Source organism: Sciurus vulgaris, assembly GCF_902686455.1.
Source record: "Sciurus vulgaris genome assembly, chromosome: X".
NCBI classification, from domain to species: domain Eukaryota; kingdom Metazoa; phylum Chordata; class Mammalia; order Rodentia; family Sciuridae; genus Sciurus; species Sciurus vulgaris.
This window is the reverse complement of record NC_136471.1, coordinates 112,148,857-112,171,837: the sequence shown is the minus strand read 5'-3', so window position 1 is coordinate 112,171,837 and position 22,981 is coordinate 112,148,857. Positions and strand designations below refer to the sequence as shown.

Sequence of the window (22,981 nt, the reverse complement as noted above, 5' to 3'; positions counted from 1 at the left end):
CAGCAAACACAACTGTCTGGAGCACCTCTCCCATCCTTCTGCCTATCTATCCTTTTCTTCAAGAAAAATTTGAACCATAACTTCCCCTTGGAATATTTGCCTCCACTAGGCTCTTCTGCTGTCCAGGTCCCACCAAGACTCTTCCTCAGCACTCTTCACACTTGACCTCCAGTAATTGATAATCTTATTCTTTTTTTTTTTTTTTTTGCAGTACTGGGGATCGAACTCAGGGCTTTGTACTTGCAAGGCAAGCACTCTACCAGCTGAGCTATCTCCCCAGCCCGATAATCTTATTCTTGTTTGTACCATTTTGCCAAGGTCTTACTTAATAATTGACTTTGTTACTTCTTCCCTAGCTATTTTTTTAACTTTTTTTTTTCAATTTTATTACACTATAGTGAATCCCTAGGTGTCTTCAATAGCATAGTAAACTTACAGAGATCAAGGCCTACTGTTCTATATGTATATACCCACACTGTACATTTGCTTAGTACACAGTGCTACAACCCAAAACACAGACACAAAAGCACAGCCTCAAGTAAATATTCAGTGTAAAAAAAATGAGTCACTCTACTTTGTAGCAGATTATTTTTTTCAGTAAGCAAAGGAATATGCCCTTGATGTTATTTTATTATACTATTTACTAATTGACTATAATAAATTAAATTCATGTATTCAACTAATTAACTCCTTGAGGAGAAAACCTCAGTAGCACTTTTTTCCAGTCAAAATTATCTAGTTTTTTTTTTTTTTTCATTAATGGTCTTTTACTTTGACCACAAGATGCAGTATCGAACATGGCCAAACATATTTATCCATTTGATGAATATTAATTGGATGCCTACTATGTGCCAGAAATGTTTGGAATGTGGAGAAGCACATCCAGGAAAATATAAAAATAAGTACCATATAAAACAAAACACCACAAAGGAAAATTAAGTAATATGATTAAAAATGAGAAAGTCATTCTTAGCTCACAGGAGTTTGAATCAGGCAGCAAGGTAGGTTTGGCCAATGGGCCATAATTTGCCAACTCCTAAGCTAGAGGAAAGAGGGTGGTGAAGCCTCTATGAAGCTAAAGTTCTAGTGAATGCGTTTACAGAACTTGAAATTATAGGACCCTAAGGTTTGTAACCTTTTTTTGAAGATATGGAAGACCCTTTACATGCTCCAGGTCAAGAAGATGTGGAGATAAGGAAGAAGAAAATGGAGAAAACATCAATATTCATAATTTCTTTTGAAGCTTGGTACCACGATGAAAATAATGCTCACTCTGATATTTTCCATTTAGAAAACGTCATCTCTACTAGTAAAGAATTAGGGAATTTTCATGGCTGTTTTGTGGTTGAGACTGTAGCTAAGTAATCATTCAAAAAAAAAAAAACAAAATTGCAATTTGGTGCAGTTTTAATATTTACAAAGAATAGATCTACTGATACAGAACAGAGAAAACAACTACAAATGTACTTTGAAAATGTTAGGACTTCTCTTCCTATCCAAATATAGCAGCCTTCTGCAGTTCATTTCCCTTAAGAAGAAACAACTTGGAAGAATTTATTTGGGTAGAAAATATATTTTTAACTCTCTATCCTGAAACTTCTGAGTTTTTAGTTTTGCCATGGGTTTTTTTTTTTTTTTTTTTTTTTCTTATTTGGCTTGACTTCTTTTCCAATTTCTCTACTCCCTTAAGTGAATCATAACTTTTTCTTTTTTGACCATTTTAATTTTTGCTTTGTTGCTATACAAACCTCTCTTTGAAACCATTCTTTATGGTTCCTCTTCCCTCATTCCTTCATCATGTGTAATATTAAGAGATTTGTCCTTTATTCACACCTAATTTCTACCCAGCATTTACTTTTCTAGTTTTTTACTCCCTTTTATAGCCCCCTCCAGTACATTTTCAAAACAAATGAATAAAGTATTGCTTTGGGTTTGTAGTTGAAAGACATGGAATCATCCTCTCTATGGATTCACATTGCTGTACTGTGAAATATGAAGACTTGGTGTGCTGATCTCAGTTGATGCCATCTGTAATAGGCGACTAATGACTAAATCCCTAGCTTTTGAGGTCTCCAGGTTCTTTTCTCTAGACACTTGAAGACTAATTTGGTCCACACTTGTCATGATGAGTTCAGATGCCAGAATCTGGGTAGGAGAACTGTCATGAAACATGGCATCCATGATGTACTGCTTATATAACTCCACCACCTTCTGCTCCAGGTACTCATTCAGCACTGCATTTGATATAGGTTTCTGCATTTGCAGACTGCTTTTCTCTTTGATGCTAGTTATTCTCCAGTAGGATGAATACCGCTGAATAGGCTTTTGGGGAAAATCACTGGGCTGAGTGGACATGGAATCTTCCATGGGCAAAGGAATCTCAGATGACTTCAGTAAAGGACCATATTCAAAGCTGCTCTCGGAGGGAAAATCTGTCATCACTGAGTTAACGGCCATCACCTGCCCCCCTGCAATATGTAAGTCATTGTAATTCTTGCAAATACTTTTGCAGGAAGGTGGAACCAAGTAGGTCCCTCTATGGGGGTCTCTACATATTTCCACTGCAGCCAAATTTGGGCTTTCAAACACAGGATTGGGGTTTGTCTGCAGCACTGTGACTCTCTGACTTCTGTTGTGTTGACTCTCTCTTGAATGCAGTGAAGAAATAAACTTGCCAGAGGATTTGCAGCTCACATAAAGACTTCTGACTTGTGTTTCATCCACAGAGGAATAGGAAAGAGCAGCAACAGAAGTTGTCTCCTCTTCCTTTTCCTCAGCCACCTGTTCATTATAAGATGCATGTTTCCAATGGATGTCATTCCAGTAGGCGAGTCCACTGAGATACCCTTCTGACAGCATTCTGGAAAGAGAATTGATGAGTAATGATGGGGAAAAAGAAGACTGGAATTTTTTTAAAATTGACAATTGATATATCAAAAATGTAAAGGATGATGAATGAAATAATTTCATTCACTCACCAAACCATTACTAATTCTATCCCTACTGTATACCAGAACTATGGCATGTGCTGGGGATATCTTGATGAAAGGATACATATAGTTTCATCATTCAAGAAGTTTCTCACTAAGTGAGAAAATAAACTGGATACAAATAATTCCAATATTATATCACTGGGGACCATAATAGTGATAGGCATAGAAAATTCAGAGGAGAGGACCTTAACACAACCTGGGGCAAAAGGGGAGAAGTCACAGGATGTCTCACAGGGAATGTGGCATTTCAGCTGAGTGGTGTAAACTAAGTAGGCATTCCAAGCACTGGCACAGTTATAAGAGAATATGGTGGCACGACCTATTTACCACAGACCAAGAAGCTGAGCACAAGCAGAAGAAACTGGAAAAATCACCTGGAATTGCATCATGAAGGGCCTTGAGAGCCAGGCAAAGGCATTTGTATTCCAAATGAAGAGTTATTGAGAAGTTGTAGTTTGGACAGCAACATGGCTAGTGGGCTTTGAGAAAAATAATGAAGAATTCTTGCAAGTTCTACTGAAAGTAAGAACTGTATTCTATTCATCTTTGTATTATATCCCTGGGGGCTAGACAGTTTTTTTTTTTAATTTAGGAGGGACCCAAAGGTATTTGTTAATTTGAATGAAACAATTGGGAACAATGGCTGGTATGAAATTAATTCATACTCATCACATCATAAAGGATTACCTTTCTCCTACCTTTGCAGACCAAGATGGATTTTTTTCTCTATGCCTCCCACTTCTCAGAATATATCCTGGAAATGTCTGTGCACTCAACTGGTATGTTTACCTCTACCCTAGTTAAGCATAGAGCTTTCCTGACAGTGGGCTTTCCCTACACCTACCTCCCTTCCCCACCCTCCCAGTTGTCATTGAAGTCTGGAGTGGCAAGAATAGGCCAGAAACCACAGCTGCATTTTCTAAAAAAGGAACACGCTGGCATTCCTGGCACTGGAGCAACCGGCCACAGTGAGGAAAACTGGTCCTCCTTGGCCTCGAGGTCTGAGCTTCTAAAAGAGACCTGCCAACTTGACCCTGAAATTGAAAAGTCAAATTAGAAAAGAAGGATCATTTTAAAACCATATATAAAGGTCCTTTAAAATTTTTAGCCCCTCTTTCATATCCATGTATTTATTGTTTTCCAGTTAAATAAAATATATACCTCTTTTTTATTTTTCTCACTTTTTTAATTGGATAAGAGTAATGTATTTATTTTCTCTTTCGCAACTATTCTAATGTATAATCAGCAAATTTATAAATTACTTAAATGTTTACTACATTCCAGGCAATTATGTGCCATAAAGATAAAAAGTTAAAGGTCTCCAACAAATCCATGAATAATTATTGTATGCTAAATACACTTATAAAGAAAATATTGTCTTTTCCTTTAAAAAAAATAAAGACAACTTTCTAAGTGCAGTTCTGCGCCCTCAACAAACCTAACATCTGGGTGAAAAGGCAAAACTTATATACACAAGAAGATAATTAATTAACAGCATAAAAGGATTGGCATAAAGGCCTAATAGTGATTAGTTACTTCCCACCAGCACGCCCAGCTCCCCTCCCCCACCCTACTTCCCCAGGCTATTGCTAGGGCATTCTGCTTTCAAGGCCTCAAAACCTCATTGTGGAAAAGCGGGGCAAAATTGCACTGTTGGGTTTTGAGTTTCTAAATAAGCTTTAGAAACTCTTGGCAAAAATAACAATTTTAGAGAAAAGACTTGTGAGATCCTATAACCTGGACTTTTAAACTTCAAACTTCAGAACCATGAAGAATTTAGGGCATAACATTTATGCATCAACGATACACTCAAGTGAACTGAATCGACCCTGGAGGAAAACAGCATGACTCCAGAGAGGTTTAGGAAGCCAGGAAGAGATGAAGAGATGCCCCAGGCCCACGTAAAATCTGAGGAATCAGGAAGCTTCGCAAAATTATTTCATGCTCAACATGGTGCAGGAACAGAAGAGATGGCCCTGTAGACCATTCAAGGGAGGTCACTACATCAAGTCTTCTTACATGCTAACACATAGTAGTGAGAGCCTGAAAACTGGAGAATCCCTAGAATTGGGATGGAAAGATTGCAGACCTGATCTCCATGGAGTTCTAACTAGGGGCTAGGTAAATGAATGACAAAAATTTTCCATGGGTATCTGTGTGACTTCATAGTAAAAACCAAAAATCCCCCACCAATTCCCATACCTAACTGATCCTACGGTTCTATATAAGCAACCTGGAACTCAGAGGCAAACCCCAAGAGGAAGGAATCCTGAATTGATGGAGGAATTTCTGATTGCCAAGAAGAACTTTCCCACCACTCAGGAGAATGTGAGCCCCCAAAAAGATAAATTAAGGTAGAGAAAAAGCAAAAATTTCAGGGAAGATAGCAAAATAGGCATATGAATGTGTTTTTTGCCTCCTGCCCCAACCTTCACTTAAACAGTAAATGATGCTTATAAAAGATAGAACACAGAAGAAAAGGGAAAATGAAAGCACCCAGAAATCACTCTGGATGTGGGAACTCCTGCAAGAGATTTTACTAAGCAGACAGGCAGAGTGTCTGCCCGCAGGGTGAGAGAGAGAGAGAGAAAATAAGAGAGAGAGTGAGAGTGAGTGAGAGAGGGAGAGAGAGAGAGTGAGAATGAGGAGGAGAGAGAGAAAATGGCGGTGGAGTTATTCTTAAAGTAGTGGAATTTCGTGGGCTAATAACAACAGACCAATGATTGGCAAGGAGGTTCGTGGTCTAGCCATCTGAACCAATGACTTGACTAGGAAGTTCCCGGGTTAGCAATCTGAGTTGTAAAATTGTGGGGGTGGGGCAGAATAATGGCAGCAGCAAAATGGCAGATCTGATGCCAATAGAAAACATGAGATAAAATAAGAGCAATAACATTTTATGGACTAAACAGTAGTAGACCAAGGGTTAATGTCTTAGGAGACTGGGAAAAATGAATCTTACAAGAGCCATGGGAAAAGCCAAGTGCCAAATTGATTTAAATTCCTCTAATGTTGAGGAATTGGTTAACACTGCATATCTCTGAGAGTAAGGGCAAAAATGGTATAGAGTGGAAAGAAAGAAAGAAGAAAGAAAAGAAATAAAGAAATAAAAGAATGAAAGAGGAAGGAAGGGAGGGAGGGAGGGAGGAAGGAAGGAAGGAAGGAAGGAAGGAAGGAAGGAAGGAAGGAAGGAATCGATTGAAAGTCTATTTTAAATGAAATCTGAGACCCAGACCTTGTGTCTCATTCCATGCAGCCAGGTGATGGTCTGCCATCCTCAACCTCAAAGAAAACTTGAGGGCTGGGGAGATAGCTCAGCTGGTAGAGTGCTTGCCTCACAAGCATAAGGACCTGAGTTCGATCCCCAGTACCGCAAAAAAAAAGAAAAACTTGAGACTTAGTCTCTGAAAAATAAAAAAGGACCCCTTGACTAGGGGATACTAGTTGAGGGTAGCATTACTGAATTGACAAAAGATAGATTAAATAAATATATGCAAATTGGGGCTGAGATCCATGATCCCAGTTCTTACCTTACTCAGTTCCCAGAATGCTGGCAAGAGGGTCATCCACTTTTTTAGGCAGGGTATTGGAAAAAATTGTTCTGGCAAATCTGACTAATGTAGTCTGAGAAGACCTATTGACATCAGAGGTTCCCCAACTCAACTGGGCAATCACCCTTCATTTAAGTTTACAATCAACTGAGCTCATTGAGCTTCTTGGATTCCCATCCTTTAACATGACTAGAACTTTGAAACATCTGAGGAAAGATCTGCTATATGAGAATCGAAAACAGCCACTTGGAGGATAAAGTACTATAGGGAAAAAATTCTGCTATCAATATTCTCAGAGTTAAAAGATAATATCACTGCTGGGAGTGGTGGCACAAGCCTGTAATCCAGTGGCTCGAAAGGTTGAGGCAGGAGGATCACGAGTTCAAAGCCAGCCTCAGCAAAAGTGAGGCACTCAGCAACTCTGTGAGACCCTGTCTCTAAATAAAATACAAAATAGGGCTAGTGATGTGGTTCAGTGGTCTAGTGCCCCTAGCACTGGTTTCAATCCCCAGCACCAAAAAAAAAGGCTAAGAATAAAACAAGCATTACGGTACACACCTGTAATCCAAGTGACTCCAGAAGCTAAGGCAAAAGGATTGCAAGTGTGAGGCCAGCTTGGGCAACTTAGCAAGACTCAGTGTCAACTTTAAAAAAAAAAAAAAGTTAATAGAAAGGGCTAGGAACATAGCTCAATGGTATAGTGTTCCTGGGTTCAATCCCCAGTACCAAAATAGACAAACAAACAAAAAAACAAAAAAAGGACTATGACCCAACTATACCATTCCTTGGAATTTATCTAAAAGAATCAAAATCAGCATATTATAGTTATACCTGCATACCATTATTTATGGCAGCACAATTCATAATAGCCAAGTTACAGAATCAACCTAGGTGTCCATCAACAGACAAATGGATGAAGAAAATGGAGTTTTACTCAGCCATAGAAGAATGAAATTATATTATTGGCTGGTAAATGGATGAAACCAGAACATCATGCTAAGTGAAATAATTAAGACTCAGAAAGTCAAGGATCAAATGTTTTCTGTCATATATGGGTGATAGAGAAAGAAAAAAATGAACAATAAAGGGATTTCAAGATAATGAGGAGGCCAATAGAGTAGAGAAAGATGATGGAGAAGGAGGGAAGAGGGCATGGGGGAGTACCCGGGAACGAAATCTACTAAATTATGTTATGTCCATGTACAAAGATTCCACAATGAACCCCATTTTATGTAGAATTATAATGCATTAAGCTAAAAACTAATAGAAGGGATACTAGTGAAAGAATGGACATTTTTTTAAGCTGTCTGTTTTATCTCAACTCCCTAAGGTCTCCCTCCCAGTAATGGGAACAAAGCCCTTAAAGCTGTTCCAGGAAACAGCCCCAAACAGAGAGTAAAAGAGTAAATTGAGCCTGATAGCCAGATAGTGCTCAAACAGTAGGATTACCAGAAACTATTGACCAGAATCTACACCCTGTTGTAAAACATTGTGAAACATGTTGTATGTTATCAGCAAACCCAGACCCCCTTTGAAATTTCCCGGCAGCTTTGTTCCCCATTTTTCCTTTTTTTCCCCCCCTTTTCCCCCTTTCATGTGTGACCCCTCCCGATGTGTGGTTTCTGCCTTTATAAACCTACAAGATTTTCTGCTAGGGACTCGACTCCTGGACTCCTGCGTGAGTCATGAGTCGGGTCCCAGCGCGCTGGAATAAACACCTCTTGCGGTTTACATCAAGTGACACCTCCTGCGGTTGATTGGGGTTGCCGTCGATCCATGGGACAGAGTTGGGGTTTTCTTTTTGGGGGCCTTACATTTGGAGGCTCGCCCGGGATAAGACGGCCCCCCTCATCCGCGGAGTCGACCTTGGAGGTAAGAAGGGGTACCCCGAAGTTGTCTGTCTTTGTCTTGTGTTTGTTAGTTGGTCTGGTTCTGTGAGCACGCTTTCGGTTTCGGTGGCAACCATTCGGTGACTCGTGAGAGTGGCCGAACAGTGGTCGGTAGACATGCCTGGAGGGCCACAGGTTGCAGCCCTGGGGGACGCCCTAAGGGTGGAGGAGAGCCAGGGACGCCTGGTAGTCTCCGTCGGAAAGGGCGCTGATTGGGTTCAATTGGTGGATCAGAGATTGGCGCCCGTCTGTATCTGGTTCTGTTGTGTGTTTGTGGCGGAGGTGGAGGAAGGGTTGGAACAACTGCGGGGTTCTCAGCCCAGGCTACTCTTGGGTGGACCCCAAAGGTTCCTTCTCTGGACTCCCCCTCCCGACAGCCCTGAAGGGTAACTTAGCAAAGTAGCTTCAGTCTCAAAAGTAATAAAAAAATAAGGTCTCATAATTTTCTTTAACATCCAACCTGTCCTGATGAGATGGCTAAAATGCCTTAGACACAAAGTTTCTGTTAAAACCTGTTAGATCCTTCCAGATCTCAGTCAAGGCTTACATTGAAATATAAATAAAAGAAGCCTAAAGTCTCAGTAGGAGACCGGTCTCAAACCCAGGGAAAGAAAAGGTAAAAAGAATCTTTAAAACTCCAGCAAAGTAAATGCTATATTTTTAATTATATGTTTTTTTGAGCTCATGATTTTTTTGATCAGTTCTATTTTTATTCAACTAGAGTTTTTGAACATCTGTTACATTGCAATGGAGATTCACCTATAAAGTTACAAGGCCTTGATTTTGTGTTATTTGTATGTTGTGCTGTCTGATGTCATGTTTTGTCTGTATCAAAACTGAGCGCTCCTAAAATTAAAATTTAAAAATGGATCCAGATACTTTTAATTCATGTGATTTAAAAAGGTTCAAATTGGGTAAACTAATAAAAGTAAAATGTCTTTGAAAATAACTCACAAGTCTCTAGGTGGTCAAGCTAATAAAATACTGATGTTAATAAAGTGTCTAATATCAATTGTTTCTAGGACTTTTCTTCAACAGGAAAGAGACAGCAAATACTGTTCAGGACACTTGTCTGATATCTTGGTTTTTATAGAATAAGTTAATTAGAGTTAACATGTATGGGATTACTCAAATGTGTTTGTAGAGACATCTGATTAATTTACAAAGTTAAAATGCTAATTGTTAAATAACATCGAGTACTTTTAACTCCTTAAATTCCATGGGGTATCATACTTAAACATTATTGGAGTTTTCATAGGTTGGTAAATAAAAGTGTTTAAAATTGCTTTGTGTCATCACTAAAAACTACGTTATTAAGAGTTATGTCCTAACAGGTAAAACCCCAACCTGGAGGGTGAATGTTCCATCTGCTAAGCTCCAAGGAGCTCTTAGATTTGGTTTTAATGTTACCATCTCCCCTCTCACAGTGTTTCAGTTAGAGTACTATAAACAACAGAATATTTAATCTTATTAAAATAGAGTGATTTATCTAAATTCAGAAATTTCATAAGAGTTGTTTCAGAATGTGAACAAAAAGGGGTCAACAAATAGGAAAGAGAAAATAAAAGATTCTGGGTATGGAAATATATTTAGTAAAAGGAAAAAGGAAATGTTTCTGGGTAAGAAAGTGCTTGTGTGATGAAATACATGAGGGTCTAAGTAAGTGCTAAGAAAGTTGGTGTAAGTAAAGGGCAAGTTTCAACAAGTTTGTGTGAAACTAAGTTGGTTGTATGTATGTGAGACAGCTAAAACTATTTAAGATTTTTCCTAAGGTGAAATACTAACGTTCTGATATAAACCAAAGTTTAATCTATATGGTAGAATGACATGGTAAAATGACAAGGATTTGAAACACTAATTTACTCTTAACTTTGTGTATATTAAGTTTTATTCTTTAGAACAATTAGTCTTAAAAATTGGAGTGTATACAATTATGGTTAAACAACTGTTATAGAGTATTGTACTATGTTACAGAGTCTACATTTTTCTTTAAAAACTAAATTTGGTAAGATAAAAGTGTCAAGGTAATTGTGAAATGGTCACTAGTTGTATATTAAATGTGTTCATATTTTTCAGGACCACAAGTTTTTAAAGCAGGGAATTTATCAAGCTCTGCTATTCTCCAGATTAAACTTGTCTGTAATGGTAATCTTAAACTTATAAAGAGTAAATTTTATTGGGGATTTATTTCTATCATTTAATGTTCTACTATAGGACCTGCTATCAATACGGTATGTATAAAATTTGTTACTTTTTACACTGAGATAAAGAATTTCAAATGTAAATGTATTTCTAAACATTAGAGTCTGATTTGTTTAAAGGTTAATATTGTGAAACATGAAAGAAACATGAAAACATTTTGCCACTTAATCACAAAAGGAAAGTTAAAAGCTCTCTCAGCCTTTCTTTGATTCATGTTTTAGATACTATGTTAAGTTGTGTTAATTATAAAGTTTATATAGACTCAGGAAACAGTATATGTAAACTACTTAATGATATTTAAGGAAGAAGCAAAGATCAACATCAGAATTAGAACACTTAAGATCTGTAAAGAGCCCTGCCTTACCTGAGATAAGGCTCTGCCTCCCACCTTACTGCATGTTAGAGTGACTCCAAAATAAGTCAGACTTCAGCTTATTTAAAGTTATAGTCAAAAGATTGGTTCTTGTTGTAAAAGTACTGTGATCTCAAATAGGGGATAGAATGTAGTTCTCAATCAAAATTCAAGATAGCTATTATACAAGCTGAATATATTTTTACTCTTGCTAATTTCATTTTGTAAAACTGTTACCTGTTAATGTTTTGCAGAAGTAGCTGCTCCAAGAACACACAACCTAGGTAACTTGTGATAATAAGCCATCAATAAAATTTACTCTTTATAAGTTTAAGATTACCATTACAGACAAGTTTAATCTGGAGAATAGCAGAGCTTGATAAATTCCCTGCTTTAAAAACTTGTGGTCCTGAAAAATATGAACACATTTAATATACAACTAGTGACCATTTCACAATTACCTTGACACTTTTATCTTATCACCCACTATTTATCCTCTTTCTCTTCATACTAGTCAATGGGCCCTTTTCATTGTATGTGAATGATTTTATGACAACTTCAGATAGTCCCCACTCTTTGTAACAATGAAGGAAGAAACCATTTTTTGTTCTTGTGGTTGTTGTTGTTGTTTTAAGAGTAAATAGATTTAAGAGAGAAATTTAAGCAAAAAGAGATAGACCTCCTGCCAGGTGTCTGATAGCACCAACAAGCCCTATTTCAAATGTAAAAAACCTTGAGGCTTACCTGTGGGAACACCTCCAGCCAACTCCTTTGTCCCAGAGAAGGAAAACACAAGGTAGGGTGAACCTAGATGGAAATTACAGGAATAAAGTGGAGCGGAGGAGCGGCAAATGGAAAGGAAGATGATAACCTTAATAATTTTCAGTGCCCGTTTTGCTCCATGTTCTACCCAGAACAATATATAAACTCCTAAGTAAGTCTTTTGCTTTGAGTAATGAACCTTTCTCCCACTTTGTAATCTACAGAGAGGTTCCTTGGTGCCTTCATTCAGGCAGAATAAGCACCTTACCATGTCGATGTGTGGGGCCCAAGGAAGACCAGGAAAGTGGGAGGCCCAATAATGGAAAAACAGAAACTACATCCCAGTGTGTATGGATAGATAAAACTCCTGACAAAAGGGAGAGATTCCATGAGGGAGGACTGGGAGATAAGGTCAGGGAGATAAGTTGGGACATGCAAGGCTAAAGACATTCAATTTACCATGTAGGAAATACATACCCTGTAGGCAATACAGGTTGAGCACCCCCTAATCCAAAAATCCAAAATCTGAAATGCTCCATAATCTGAAACTTCTTGGGTGCCAACATGATAGCACAAGTGGAAAATTCTACACCTGACCTCATGTGAGAGGTCACAATCAAAACTTGAGTACACTGAAAATATTATATGAAATGACCTTCAGCTAAGACCAGCAGAGTAGAGAAAGGATAATAGGGGTAGGGAAAAGGGGAGACATCAGGGACTGATATGGAACAAATCAAATCCCATGCATGTATGATTTTGTCGAAATGAACACAACTACTATGTATAACTAAAATGCACAAAAAAGTAAAAAGATACAAAATCTAAAAAACCAAAAGTTACCCTCAACTTATTGTTAGGTTGGAAAAAGAGGCATGCATTTATGGTTCCTCGCTAGCTCCCAGAAATGCTCCACAGATACAGGTCTCGTACAAGGAACCATTTATTTGCGCAGAGGAATTCACATCTACACGGGGAAAGGGGAAAAGCAAAGAGGGAAGATGGCCAACGGTTCGTCTCAGACATAGGAATTTCACGGGCTGAGAGGAACCAATCGACGGAGGAGAATTCTTACAGCCTGACTGATGGGCCAATGACATAGTGGGACATAATGCTGGAGGCAGGAAGCAACGTATGCCGGAAATTCCTCTAACGTGAGAGGCGGGCTAACGCAGATTGACAGGTCGTTGGGAGGTGGGAAATTCGTATCACGGGAGAGAAAGATGGCTTTATATCTTACACTTATGTATATAAGGTATATATGAAACATACATAAATTTTGTGCTTTTACTTAGGTCCCATCCCCAAGATATCTCATTATATATGCAAACATTCCAAAAAAAATCCTAAACTCAAAACACTTCTAGTCCCAAGCATGTCAGATAAAGGATCTCAAACTGTACAAAGCTCTGGGAGGTAAGAAAGTGGATTTATAGCAAGATGTAGTCGATCAGTAAACTGCAAGGTGAATTTCAGCAGAATGAGATTGTAGTTAAGGGTACAAGTTAGGAGGCTGCTGGATTCAGCCCCACATGGGACAGTAACCAAGAGGGAGGTAGCAGTAAAGTAAAAGAAAGAATGAGTATGAATGACCAAGACTCTCAGACATGGAGATAAAGAAGAAAGAAGAGCCAAAAATAACTCTGAGTCTGGATATGTTGGGAACTGGCACCAGCACTTACTACTGAATAAGGAGGAGGAGGAGCTAGGAGGGAAGCTGATGGGTTTAACTTAGTCCTTCTTTACTAAGATAAACCATCTGGGTGCAAGTGTCTGATTGTCCATTACAGATTCAGGCAGGGAGCACATTAGAGAAGTTATTAGAGTCAACAGTGAAATCATTGTCTAAGTAGTAGGAATTCATATTGGAGGAACTTTTGAGTGTTCATAATAACTTCTGTGGGGATCTCTCCTTGAACAGTACCAGGAGGAGGGAGCAGCCTCAAGGGCTACAGTATCGAATAGCTTCGTGGATTTGAAAGAGCTTCAGATGCATTGAATAGATCACATTTTTTAAAACTATATTTGAAGGTAGAACTTAGCTATGCATTCAGACTAATACCAAAAAATAAATGATTAAGCTAGTAGGTAATAGAGCAGAGTTCTAGTTCTGACTTTCTCACTAACTGTGGTTTTAGTGTAGTTAGTGCCAGGTACATAAGATACAACCCAGACACTATTCTAAGAACTTTTTATGTACTAAAGAAATTGATCTTCCTTTTTGTGGTGGTGCATGACTTTAATCTCAGCAACTCTGGAGGCTGAGGCAGGAAGATCACAAGCTTAAGGTCAGCCTGGGCAAATTAGACTGCCTCAAAATTTTTTAAAAATTTAAAAAACTGGGGAGTGTAGCTCAGTGGTAGAGAATCCCTGGACTCAATCTCCAATACCACAAAAATTTTTTTAAAAGATAAAAATTAAGAAATTAATCCTCACAAATATTCTAAAATATAGGGATTACTGTCTTCAGTTTACAGATGACAAAATTGAGTAATGTATTCAAAGTCATCAGGCACTCAAACACCATCAGTCAAATAGCAGAGCCCATGTTTAGATTGCTTAACTCCATCAGTAAATTGAGAATGTGGAATTAAACAATCTCTAGAGTACCCTCAAATTTTAATATTGAATGAGTTTATGAAGAGTTGTATGAGTTTTACTCAGAATCTGACATTTTTGAAAATTAGCAGCAGAGGGCAGCAGAAAGCATGCTAAGGAGGCTTTTGGAAAGTTTTAAAGCTGTGCAAAGGCTAATGCATAAAATTTATGAGCAAAAATTGTACATATATTAACACATTTAATCTTATAGAAAACCTCTAATACACTAATAGAATAAAAAGTGTTGCACATCATAATATCCTAAAATTTAAGAATAGAGAAATAAAGAAAACTTACTTGGGTATATTTTAATTAATGGTTGGAGTTTTATTTCCTTAATAATTTTAAGAAATTTTAAGAAGATATCCCTGGATCTCTTCAAATGTACTATAAATAAGATATTCAAACAAATATTAATGTATCTTTTAATTTCATCAGAGACACTAAAATTTAACCTAATAGATTTCTTTGGTTATTCAAAAATATTTTATTACTTGAATTTTTGTTTCACATCTTAAAGTGTGTGTGTGTATATTTATATAATTTCACCATGACTGGTTAAGTGTAAAGGCAAAGACACCCAAGGACACTTGCAGACGAGATGTTCCAGGCAAATTTTGCCTACATTAATCATTACCAGACAGGGGAATACCAAAATTAACCTTATGTGCTAATTCAGAAGTTAGAAATATGTGCTGAAGTACAGCACTTTGTTAAATCATTTACTTTGTTTTCAGAAGAAACTGCAATATAAATTCTTCCTTCTACATTAATGTTTGCATAGATTCTCAGAAAATTGTTGTTATTGCTTCTATGCTTAGATACACTTTTTAATTTACACCCAAACAATACAAGCATGGAGTCAAAAGGAAAACCTAAAGAGGGAGGAATTTTATAAAAGGGCACATTTGAAAAAACCTAAGTGGGAGATCTGCAAACTTTTTTTTTTGGGGGGGAGGGGTGCTGGGGATCAAACCCAGGGCCTTATGCTTAGGTGGCAAGCACTCTACTGACTGAGCTATCTCCCCAGCCCCTGCAAACTTTTTCTATAAAGGGCCAGATAGTAAATATTTGAGACTTTGCAGATAGGTCATATGGACTCTGTTGCAATTCTGCCATCATAGCACAAAAATAGCCTAAGACAATATGAAACAAATTATTGTAGCTCTGTTCCGATAAAACGTTACTTACCAAAATAGAGGGCCAATTTGATCCAAGGTCATAGTTTACCTACGCTTGACCTCAATCAAAAAACAGATGCAATACATTGGATAGGCCATCATAATAGCAACTGTGCATTGGGTGGTCTTCATCTATTACACTGAATCTTTCAACAACACTACACATTAAGTATTATCATAATCTGGATTCTCCAAATGAGAAAACTGGGCTTCAAATATGACAAATGCCCTTTCCAAGGTCATATAGCTACTAACTACTAGAGGCAAAATTCAAGCTCAAATTTTACAAACTCCAAAGTATATGATCAGTTCTTAGAACATCTTGTCCTACTGCATAGTTTAATATCACAAAGCCATGATAACAAGCAATTAGTCTTTCCAGAAAAAGGACATAAGCCCTGAATCCATTTAATAACAGCATCATTTGCCAAATAAAAGCAGAAAGGTGCCATGAAGTACAGCAAGAAAGGCTCCAAGGGGACAGCCAGCACCTACCCCATGTGTCCCAATTTCATGTCAGTTCTCATATGTCTTTGAGGTATACAAATAATTTACCCTATGTTTTTAAAATCCAACCATATGAACATTTTCCTTAAACAGTCTCATTGCTGTTATGGCTAGATTGCAATAAATCACCAAGTGAATCTTTTTGTGTGTGTGTGCTTACAACGCAAGCACTCTACTGACTGAGTTATCTCCCCAGCCCCCTTGTCTGTCTTCTTAACCTCATCTCTGCCTGTTCTTCATAGGACCCAGGATGCAGCCATGCTGGGCCCCTCCCAGTTCCCCCAGGGATTTGTACATTTTTTCTTCTGTCCTGACTGCTCTGGTTCCACATACACCCTCTGGCCCACCACATAACCTTCAGGTTTCATGTCAAATATTAACATTTCAGAGCCCTTGGTCAGCCATTCAGAAACCTTAGCCCTAAATAGAAAAGGCTCTTCCCTCCCTTACCCCCAAGGTATTCATCAGGATTGCATGAAACTTTCAGAAAACCTGGTCACTGCCATAAATAGTGAAATAAATCATTGCAAAAGTCTTTGGAGTGAAAAAGTAACTGCCAATAGCAAAAGAAAGGAAAGACAGAAAGTGAGAAGTGGAGGGAGAGAGAAAAGGAGGGAGGGAGGGAGGGAGGGAAGAAAGAAAGTTCAGGATTGATAAGGAGAGAATTTGGGGTGATAAAGAGTAAGAACAGGGGTTGGGGTTGTAGCTCAGTGGTAGAATGCTTGCCTAGCATGTGTGAGGCACTGTGTTTCATCCTCAGCACCACATAAAAATACATAAATAAAATAAAGGTATTGCATCATCTACAACTTTAAAAAAAATTTTTTTAAAGAGTAAGAACAGATCCAGCCTCTTGAATTATATTTTGGGCAAGGGCAAACTAAGACACGTTAAGATGCAGGATTGAGATGGTGCAAAGGAGACCTCCTGTGGCCAAATGCAAATGGAGGCAGTGGAATAGATCTTTCACACAGCATCATGGGATATGAGCTCATGAAATGAAAGACAGAACAATGTTATATGCTGTTTCATGGAAGATCTTGAACCAATCTAGCCTGGGAACAGTTCGCCTCCCATCTATCAACATGTCTGTTTATGTAGATCTATCTTTTAGACTGTTATGAAATAATACATCTATAGGTATACCTTATTCAGTAAATAATTTCTCATCGTGAACTTTGAGGTTTTTCTTGCCTTTCACTGTGTGTAATCATGGCACACACCTTCATGACTGTTTCCTCAGGCCAGATTTGGAGCAGTGGAATTAGTAAGTCACTGCTATTAACAAATTGCCTTTCAAGTAACTCGGAACAATTTCTTCTCTCATCAGCAATGTTTAAGATTGTTTCCACTGACATTCTATGACACAATTTTTCTTTTAGCTTTTCAATCGGATGAGCAAATTTATGCTTGTCTCAAATTTAAGAGTGAAGCAAACCTTTTTTTAAGATTATGTGAAGCCATATAGTAGAGATGTTATTTATTAACACCCCCAGACCTCAAGATCCTCTATTTCATCTCTTTATTTCTCTTGTGGCATAAATTCTAGATCCTATAATTCCAATGTGAATATTTTAAGACCATATGGAATTGGGGAACTTGCAAATAAATCACTGTCAAGTTATCATTGAAAATTTTGAGGAAAAAAAAGACAAAAAAATAAAAATTTGAGTATCGTTTTGTTTATGAGTTAATTTTGACAATATCACCAAATCTGTCATATATGTTTTATATTCAGTGAATGATACAAGAATTTTACTCAAAACAGAGTTTTTTTGTTGTGTATTTGTTTGGAAAGTCCTCCCTCTATAAAACAGCATCGACAGCTTCTTTAGTCTTATCTTTCAACATATCTGTTCTTTAGAGATAGAAATAACTCATCACGTTATCACATGCCATAGATCATGTCCCTATTATTTCACCTCTTACTACTCTAAAGCATCACTCGTCCCTATTTCAATTCCTGTTGCAAAACATAATCTGGGATTATCTACTCTTCTATGAAATGTAAAATGAATTTAAGAGGGTTCCCTACATCTTTATCTCCCAGGCTCAGCAGCCATATAGAATGATTCTTATATAATGAATTTATTTCTGAAAGTCTAACTTGGCTAAGACAATACAATTGTGAACCAAAGGTCATCCTTTTGCCAATATTAAACTCAGCAAGTAAATAAATAATTTTGTATTTGGTTTGGCTTGGAATCTTATGTCCAAAGGTAGCAGCTACTTCCAAGGGCTTAACGTGACGTGTGAAATTCCTTATTTCAGAACACATAAAATTTAGTACAGAAATTTTTTGTCATAATCATGTTTTTTGTTCATATTCTTTCTTACCATTTCATAAATTAAAAAATTAAACCTTACCATCACTTTTTCAAATTACTTTAAGTATGTTTTCACACAAAATAAAGGACTAAAAATATAACAAAACTGGACATAATAGTATCTTGTTGATGTTAAATTTCCTTGAAGTTGTAATTGTTAATCATTGTTAATTATGCTTATTACCATTGACATTTACTTAATACCAGGCATGAGAACCAAATGCATTGCAAGATCCTTGATTGTATCTTGGACTTAAAAAAAGTTAAAAAGCTAGACTGGGTATGTAGTTCAGTGGCAGAGCACTTTTCCTAGCATGTGTAGGGTCCTAGGTTCAATTCTCAACAACAAAAGAATAAATAAATATAAAAAATCAAAAATGTCTAAAGGACATGTGACTAAAGGGAGAAATTGAATGTGGGTCATATGTTACATAATGGTATTTTTTTTTTTTTTTTTTGGTGCTGGGGATTGAACCCAGGGCCTAGTGCTTGTGAGGCAGGCACACTACCAACTGACCTATATCTCCAGCCCTACGTAATAGTATTATATTGATATTAAATTTCGTTGGTATCACAATTGTGCTGTGATTATGTAAAAGATTACCCTTACTCTTAGGAGATATATACTCAATAACTTAGGGGTGACATGTGTACTAAAGTCTACAATATACTCTGAAATGGTTCAGAGAAAAAAAACTGAGAAAGACATACAGAGAAATAAAGTAAATGTGGCAAAATGATACAACTGATTAATCTACATAATGGAAGTATGGGTGTTCATTTTACTATTCTTTCAATTTTTATATAGGTCTTAACTTTGAAGAATAAAACTTCGGGGCTCGGGTTGTAGCTCAGTGGCAAAGTGCTTGCCTAGCATGTGTGAGGCACTGGGTTCAATCCTCAGCAGCACTGCATAAAAATTAATAAAGTAAAAGTATAAAAAAAGAATAAAAATTCAGGGGAAAATGCTTACAGGGACAACATGTTATATACCTAAAGTAACAATTATGTTTGTACTTGGAAATATTTTGGTGACTTGATTTAAGTATTTCAGACATCACTTTGCTCTAAGAAATTAAAATTAGTGCACTACTCTTATAAATCTTCAAAATCATCAGCATGATATGGATGTTTAACACAGACTTCAAATACTCTTCACTCTTACAAACTTCTTGAATGAAGAAACAATTACCTTATACTAAACTATGCTAAGTATAAGAATGCTAATAACAAGAAGTATAATACTAAATATAAGAATGTTATTTAAAAAATCAGTATGAGTATTCAGGTTTGTATTCAAACATGTGAAAGCATATATTCAAGAACCATGTGCACAAGCAAAAGAATGCTTGAGCAGGTCTAAAGATAATTCTAACAAAAGTCTTAATACCCCAAAGCAGGCTTTTCCCAAATCACCCAGATGGCAATTTGAAAAGCATCATCACTATAGATCAGATTCACTTTGAATATATGCTGCCACATAGAACAACACTATCAAAGCTTGCTGAACTGAATGATTGAGAGTGAAATACAACTGGAATGCATTGTGATTGTGTTTATCTCTGGAACTCATTGCCACAACTGAATTCAAGAGCCGTGTTGTCACTGCAAAATGCTGCTTAAGTTTTTAGGCCTTCTGTTAAAAATGTGGAAGCTAAACTGGCACAGCAACTAGTAAGAGGACTGAATAAATTATACAACAAGGAATTTGATCAAGCCAGTCAAAAATTTTAGGTGAATTTTTTTAAAAACCGCAGGTACAAGGAGATAAGAAAAGGAAGTATTTGGCTGAATTTCTCTTTATTGTCCAACAACACTGAATGCTTGCTTCAACTCCTACTTACCTCTGATTTGGTAGACTAGAAAAACATTTCGGATGTCTTAAGAATCTATCTGAGCTCTGACCATAAAGGGCTAAGAAAGTGAGAAGAGAAATGGGAGGAAATGTTAACATTTACCTCCTTTTTCTTACCTTCACTAGCCAGTCTGCTCCTTTGTCCTACAGAAACACAATGATTGTCCCAATAGAAATGAACAAGCCAGCCAGCACTCTTTCCAGAACGTTTGCAAGTCTTTCACTGATGAGACCGAAAAAAATAGCTGCTCATTGCATTGCTGTTCTTTTTATAACTGATCCTATGGAAAAAGAGTTGTTTTCACACAAGTCTGATTTGTACAAAGAAGTAGTGGGAAGTCCCAGGAAATGAGGAGGTAATAACTGACGAACCCACATAGAGCCACAGAATGGTGTTTCTTCCCCTTTTTCGAAAAATGAAACCTATCTATGAAACTGTCTCTTGCTAAAAAAAAAAGTTTATTTCTATGCATTATGCAAGAACCATAGAAACATAATTAATTTATCTTCCTATAATAATTAATTCTCTGGGAACCATCTACTGAAAGACAACCAAAGCCATCTATCACTTCAGAAATTTCTCAGTTTTATCACTCATTTACAATTTTTTAAAAAGTATTATTTCTCATTCATCTATAATTCTAAAAATGCTAACAAAAAAGTCCTCTCTTTCCAATTACCTAAGGTCAAAATTTTAATAATATATTGTGTAGGCAAGGTTATGGAGAGACCGGTACTCCCATCCACTATTGGTGAGATTGTAAACATTGAGAGGGCAATGTTCCAGTATCACTCAAAATTTTAAAAATTCATTCCTTTTACATGCAACTATTTTATTTCTATAAATTTATCCCAGCTGTATATATGTACTTGTGCACAAACATATTTTCGTTATGGCATTGTCTGAAAAAGTAAATGGCCTCCTCATCCTCTTCCTCCAGAGGCCAAACCAACTCTTCCATGTAGCCACAGTATGTATTTATAGCAGCATAGCAAGATGTGCCTGAGGAGCTTTGAACCTGGCTGGCCAGGGAAGCAGAATTGCTGGATAGAGCTGTCTTTCCTCCTGAGCTATCTCCATCTGTCCCTGCCCCTTCCATGCTATACCCTACTCCCAACAAAGAGTAAAAAAAATCAAGACATTTTTTCACTGCCCATTGCTTTGTGTTTGAATAAACAATTTGCATTGACAATAAAAAAAGAAAATGACTAGGAAAAATATTATCCATAAATATGGTATTGGCTAAATAAATAAGAATGTATCCCTAATGTAGAATATTATGCAATAGTTAGAGCAAGGTAAATTTATGTCTAATGATAAAAAAGGATCTCTAAGATACATTGTTTAGCAGAACTTACATCCCAAGTTGTGTTTTTAAAGGAATACACACACACACACACACACACACACACACACGCACGCACACATGCACACACACACACACACACATTTACTTGCTTACTAGAATATTTCTTTTTCTATATGGGTGCACAAAAAAATTAGCAATAACCTTTTCAGAATGTGATTACTTTTCATTCTCTACCCATTTGAAATTTCTATCGTGGTATACATTTTCATTTTAAAAACTTGTGTTTTAGGGCTGGGGATATAGCTCAGTTGGTAGAGTGCTTGCCTTGCAAGCACAAAGGCCCCTGGGCTCAATCCCCAGCACTGCAAAAAAAAAAAAAAAAAAAAAAAAAAAAACTTGTGTTTTAGTCATATTTAACTTTATTTGATTTTACAGTCCAAGTAATCTGTCTTTTCTAGATGACAGACAATTCTATAGGCAAATGAATCAGTTCTTGCTCGAAAATGGAAAAAAATTAAAGTTTTTAAAAGCACTTAGTTGGTTTACCCTAACTGCTTCAACTGAACTGACAAAAAATAACCCTGCTCAAATGATAACCATTTCATTACCTTCTACCACAGATCAAAGCTCTTTTCCAAATCCTTAATTGGTGACAATTTCCACTTAGTGAGTTTGATTGCTTTGTTTACCTTTGTTTAATGACTTATCATAAAAACTCATTTTTAAAATTATACTAGAATTTTTATTGGAGTCTTTCATGATTTTCTGCACTATTTCATGGAACATAGATACAGCTGAAAAGGCAGGTTCCTACATATGAGTCATAAAAAGGACAGTTTATCAACTAGTTTCAAATCTGACTTGATCTGCCACCACAAGAAAAATGGACTCATGGACCTAGGGTAGGGTCAGTGGCAGCGCAATCCTATAAAATCAGGCCTGAGACATCTCCAGGCTTTGGTAGGCTGTCAAGGATATAATTGTGATCAAGAGGTAATAGAAAATAACTGAATGAATCAAACAACATTGTCCTATGTAAATTTATGATTTTTAATAAAAAAAAACATGGAAAAAAAAAGAGATAATAGAACCTTCAAGGCCAAATTGTTTAATTTCAAGTGAAATTGTTTAATTTCACTTTTGTGTAGATCCAACCACAATCATGTGGATACCCTACAGTGAGTCTTACCTAACTCCAGAAACACTCTTTGGTGGATTCCCCAAGAACTCACCTGGCAGCACCATGAAATAACCAATGAGGGATAATTCCACCTGCTCTGGGTTAAGTCACATATATTAAATGAAGACTGTTGATTACACTCACTCTTGATTTTGTCTCTTAAGTTGAAAATCTTCCTTGCCAGGAAAAGTTTTTCTATAATCAAATAGTTGGCCTATGAGAAGTTAACTTACCATTTTTCTTTGTATAAAACCAGAGCATAGGATATTGGTTTTGA

At 36.9% G+C, this 22,981-nt stretch overlaps 1 protein-coding gene across 5 annotated transcripts; it reads right to left on the bottom strand.

The window, feature by feature from the left end:
* Nucleotides 1–289: 289 nt before the first annotated feature.
* On the bottom strand, nt 290–20,528 carry TASL (TLR adaptor interacting with endolysosomal SLC15A4). 5 transcript variants are annotated; one of them, XM_079122966.1, is made up of 3 exons: nt 20,332–20,528; nt 3,368–3,472; nt 290–2,860 (listed from the first exon to the last, which is right to left on the bottom strand). In XM_079122966.1, the coding sequence occupies exon 3, from the start codon at nt 2,857–2,859 to the stop codon at nt 1,963–1,965; it is 897 nt and encodes a 298-aa protein (XP_078979092.1). In that variant the 5' UTR covers nt 2,860; nt 3,368–3,472; nt 20,332–20,528; the 3' UTR covers nt 290–1,962. The 5 variants fall into 5 exon arrangements, 4 of the variants coding, with proteins under 4 accessions (XP_078979092.1, XP_078979093.1, XP_078979094.1 ...); XM_079122967.1 differs by lacking the exon at nt 20,332–20,528 and adding an exon at nt 3,838–4,525; XR_013760989.1 differs by lacking the exons at nt 290–2,860; nt 3,368–3,472 and adding exons at nt 6,557–6,978; nt 7,100–7,185.
* Between the last annotated feature and the right edge of the window lie 2,453 nt (nt 20,529–22,981).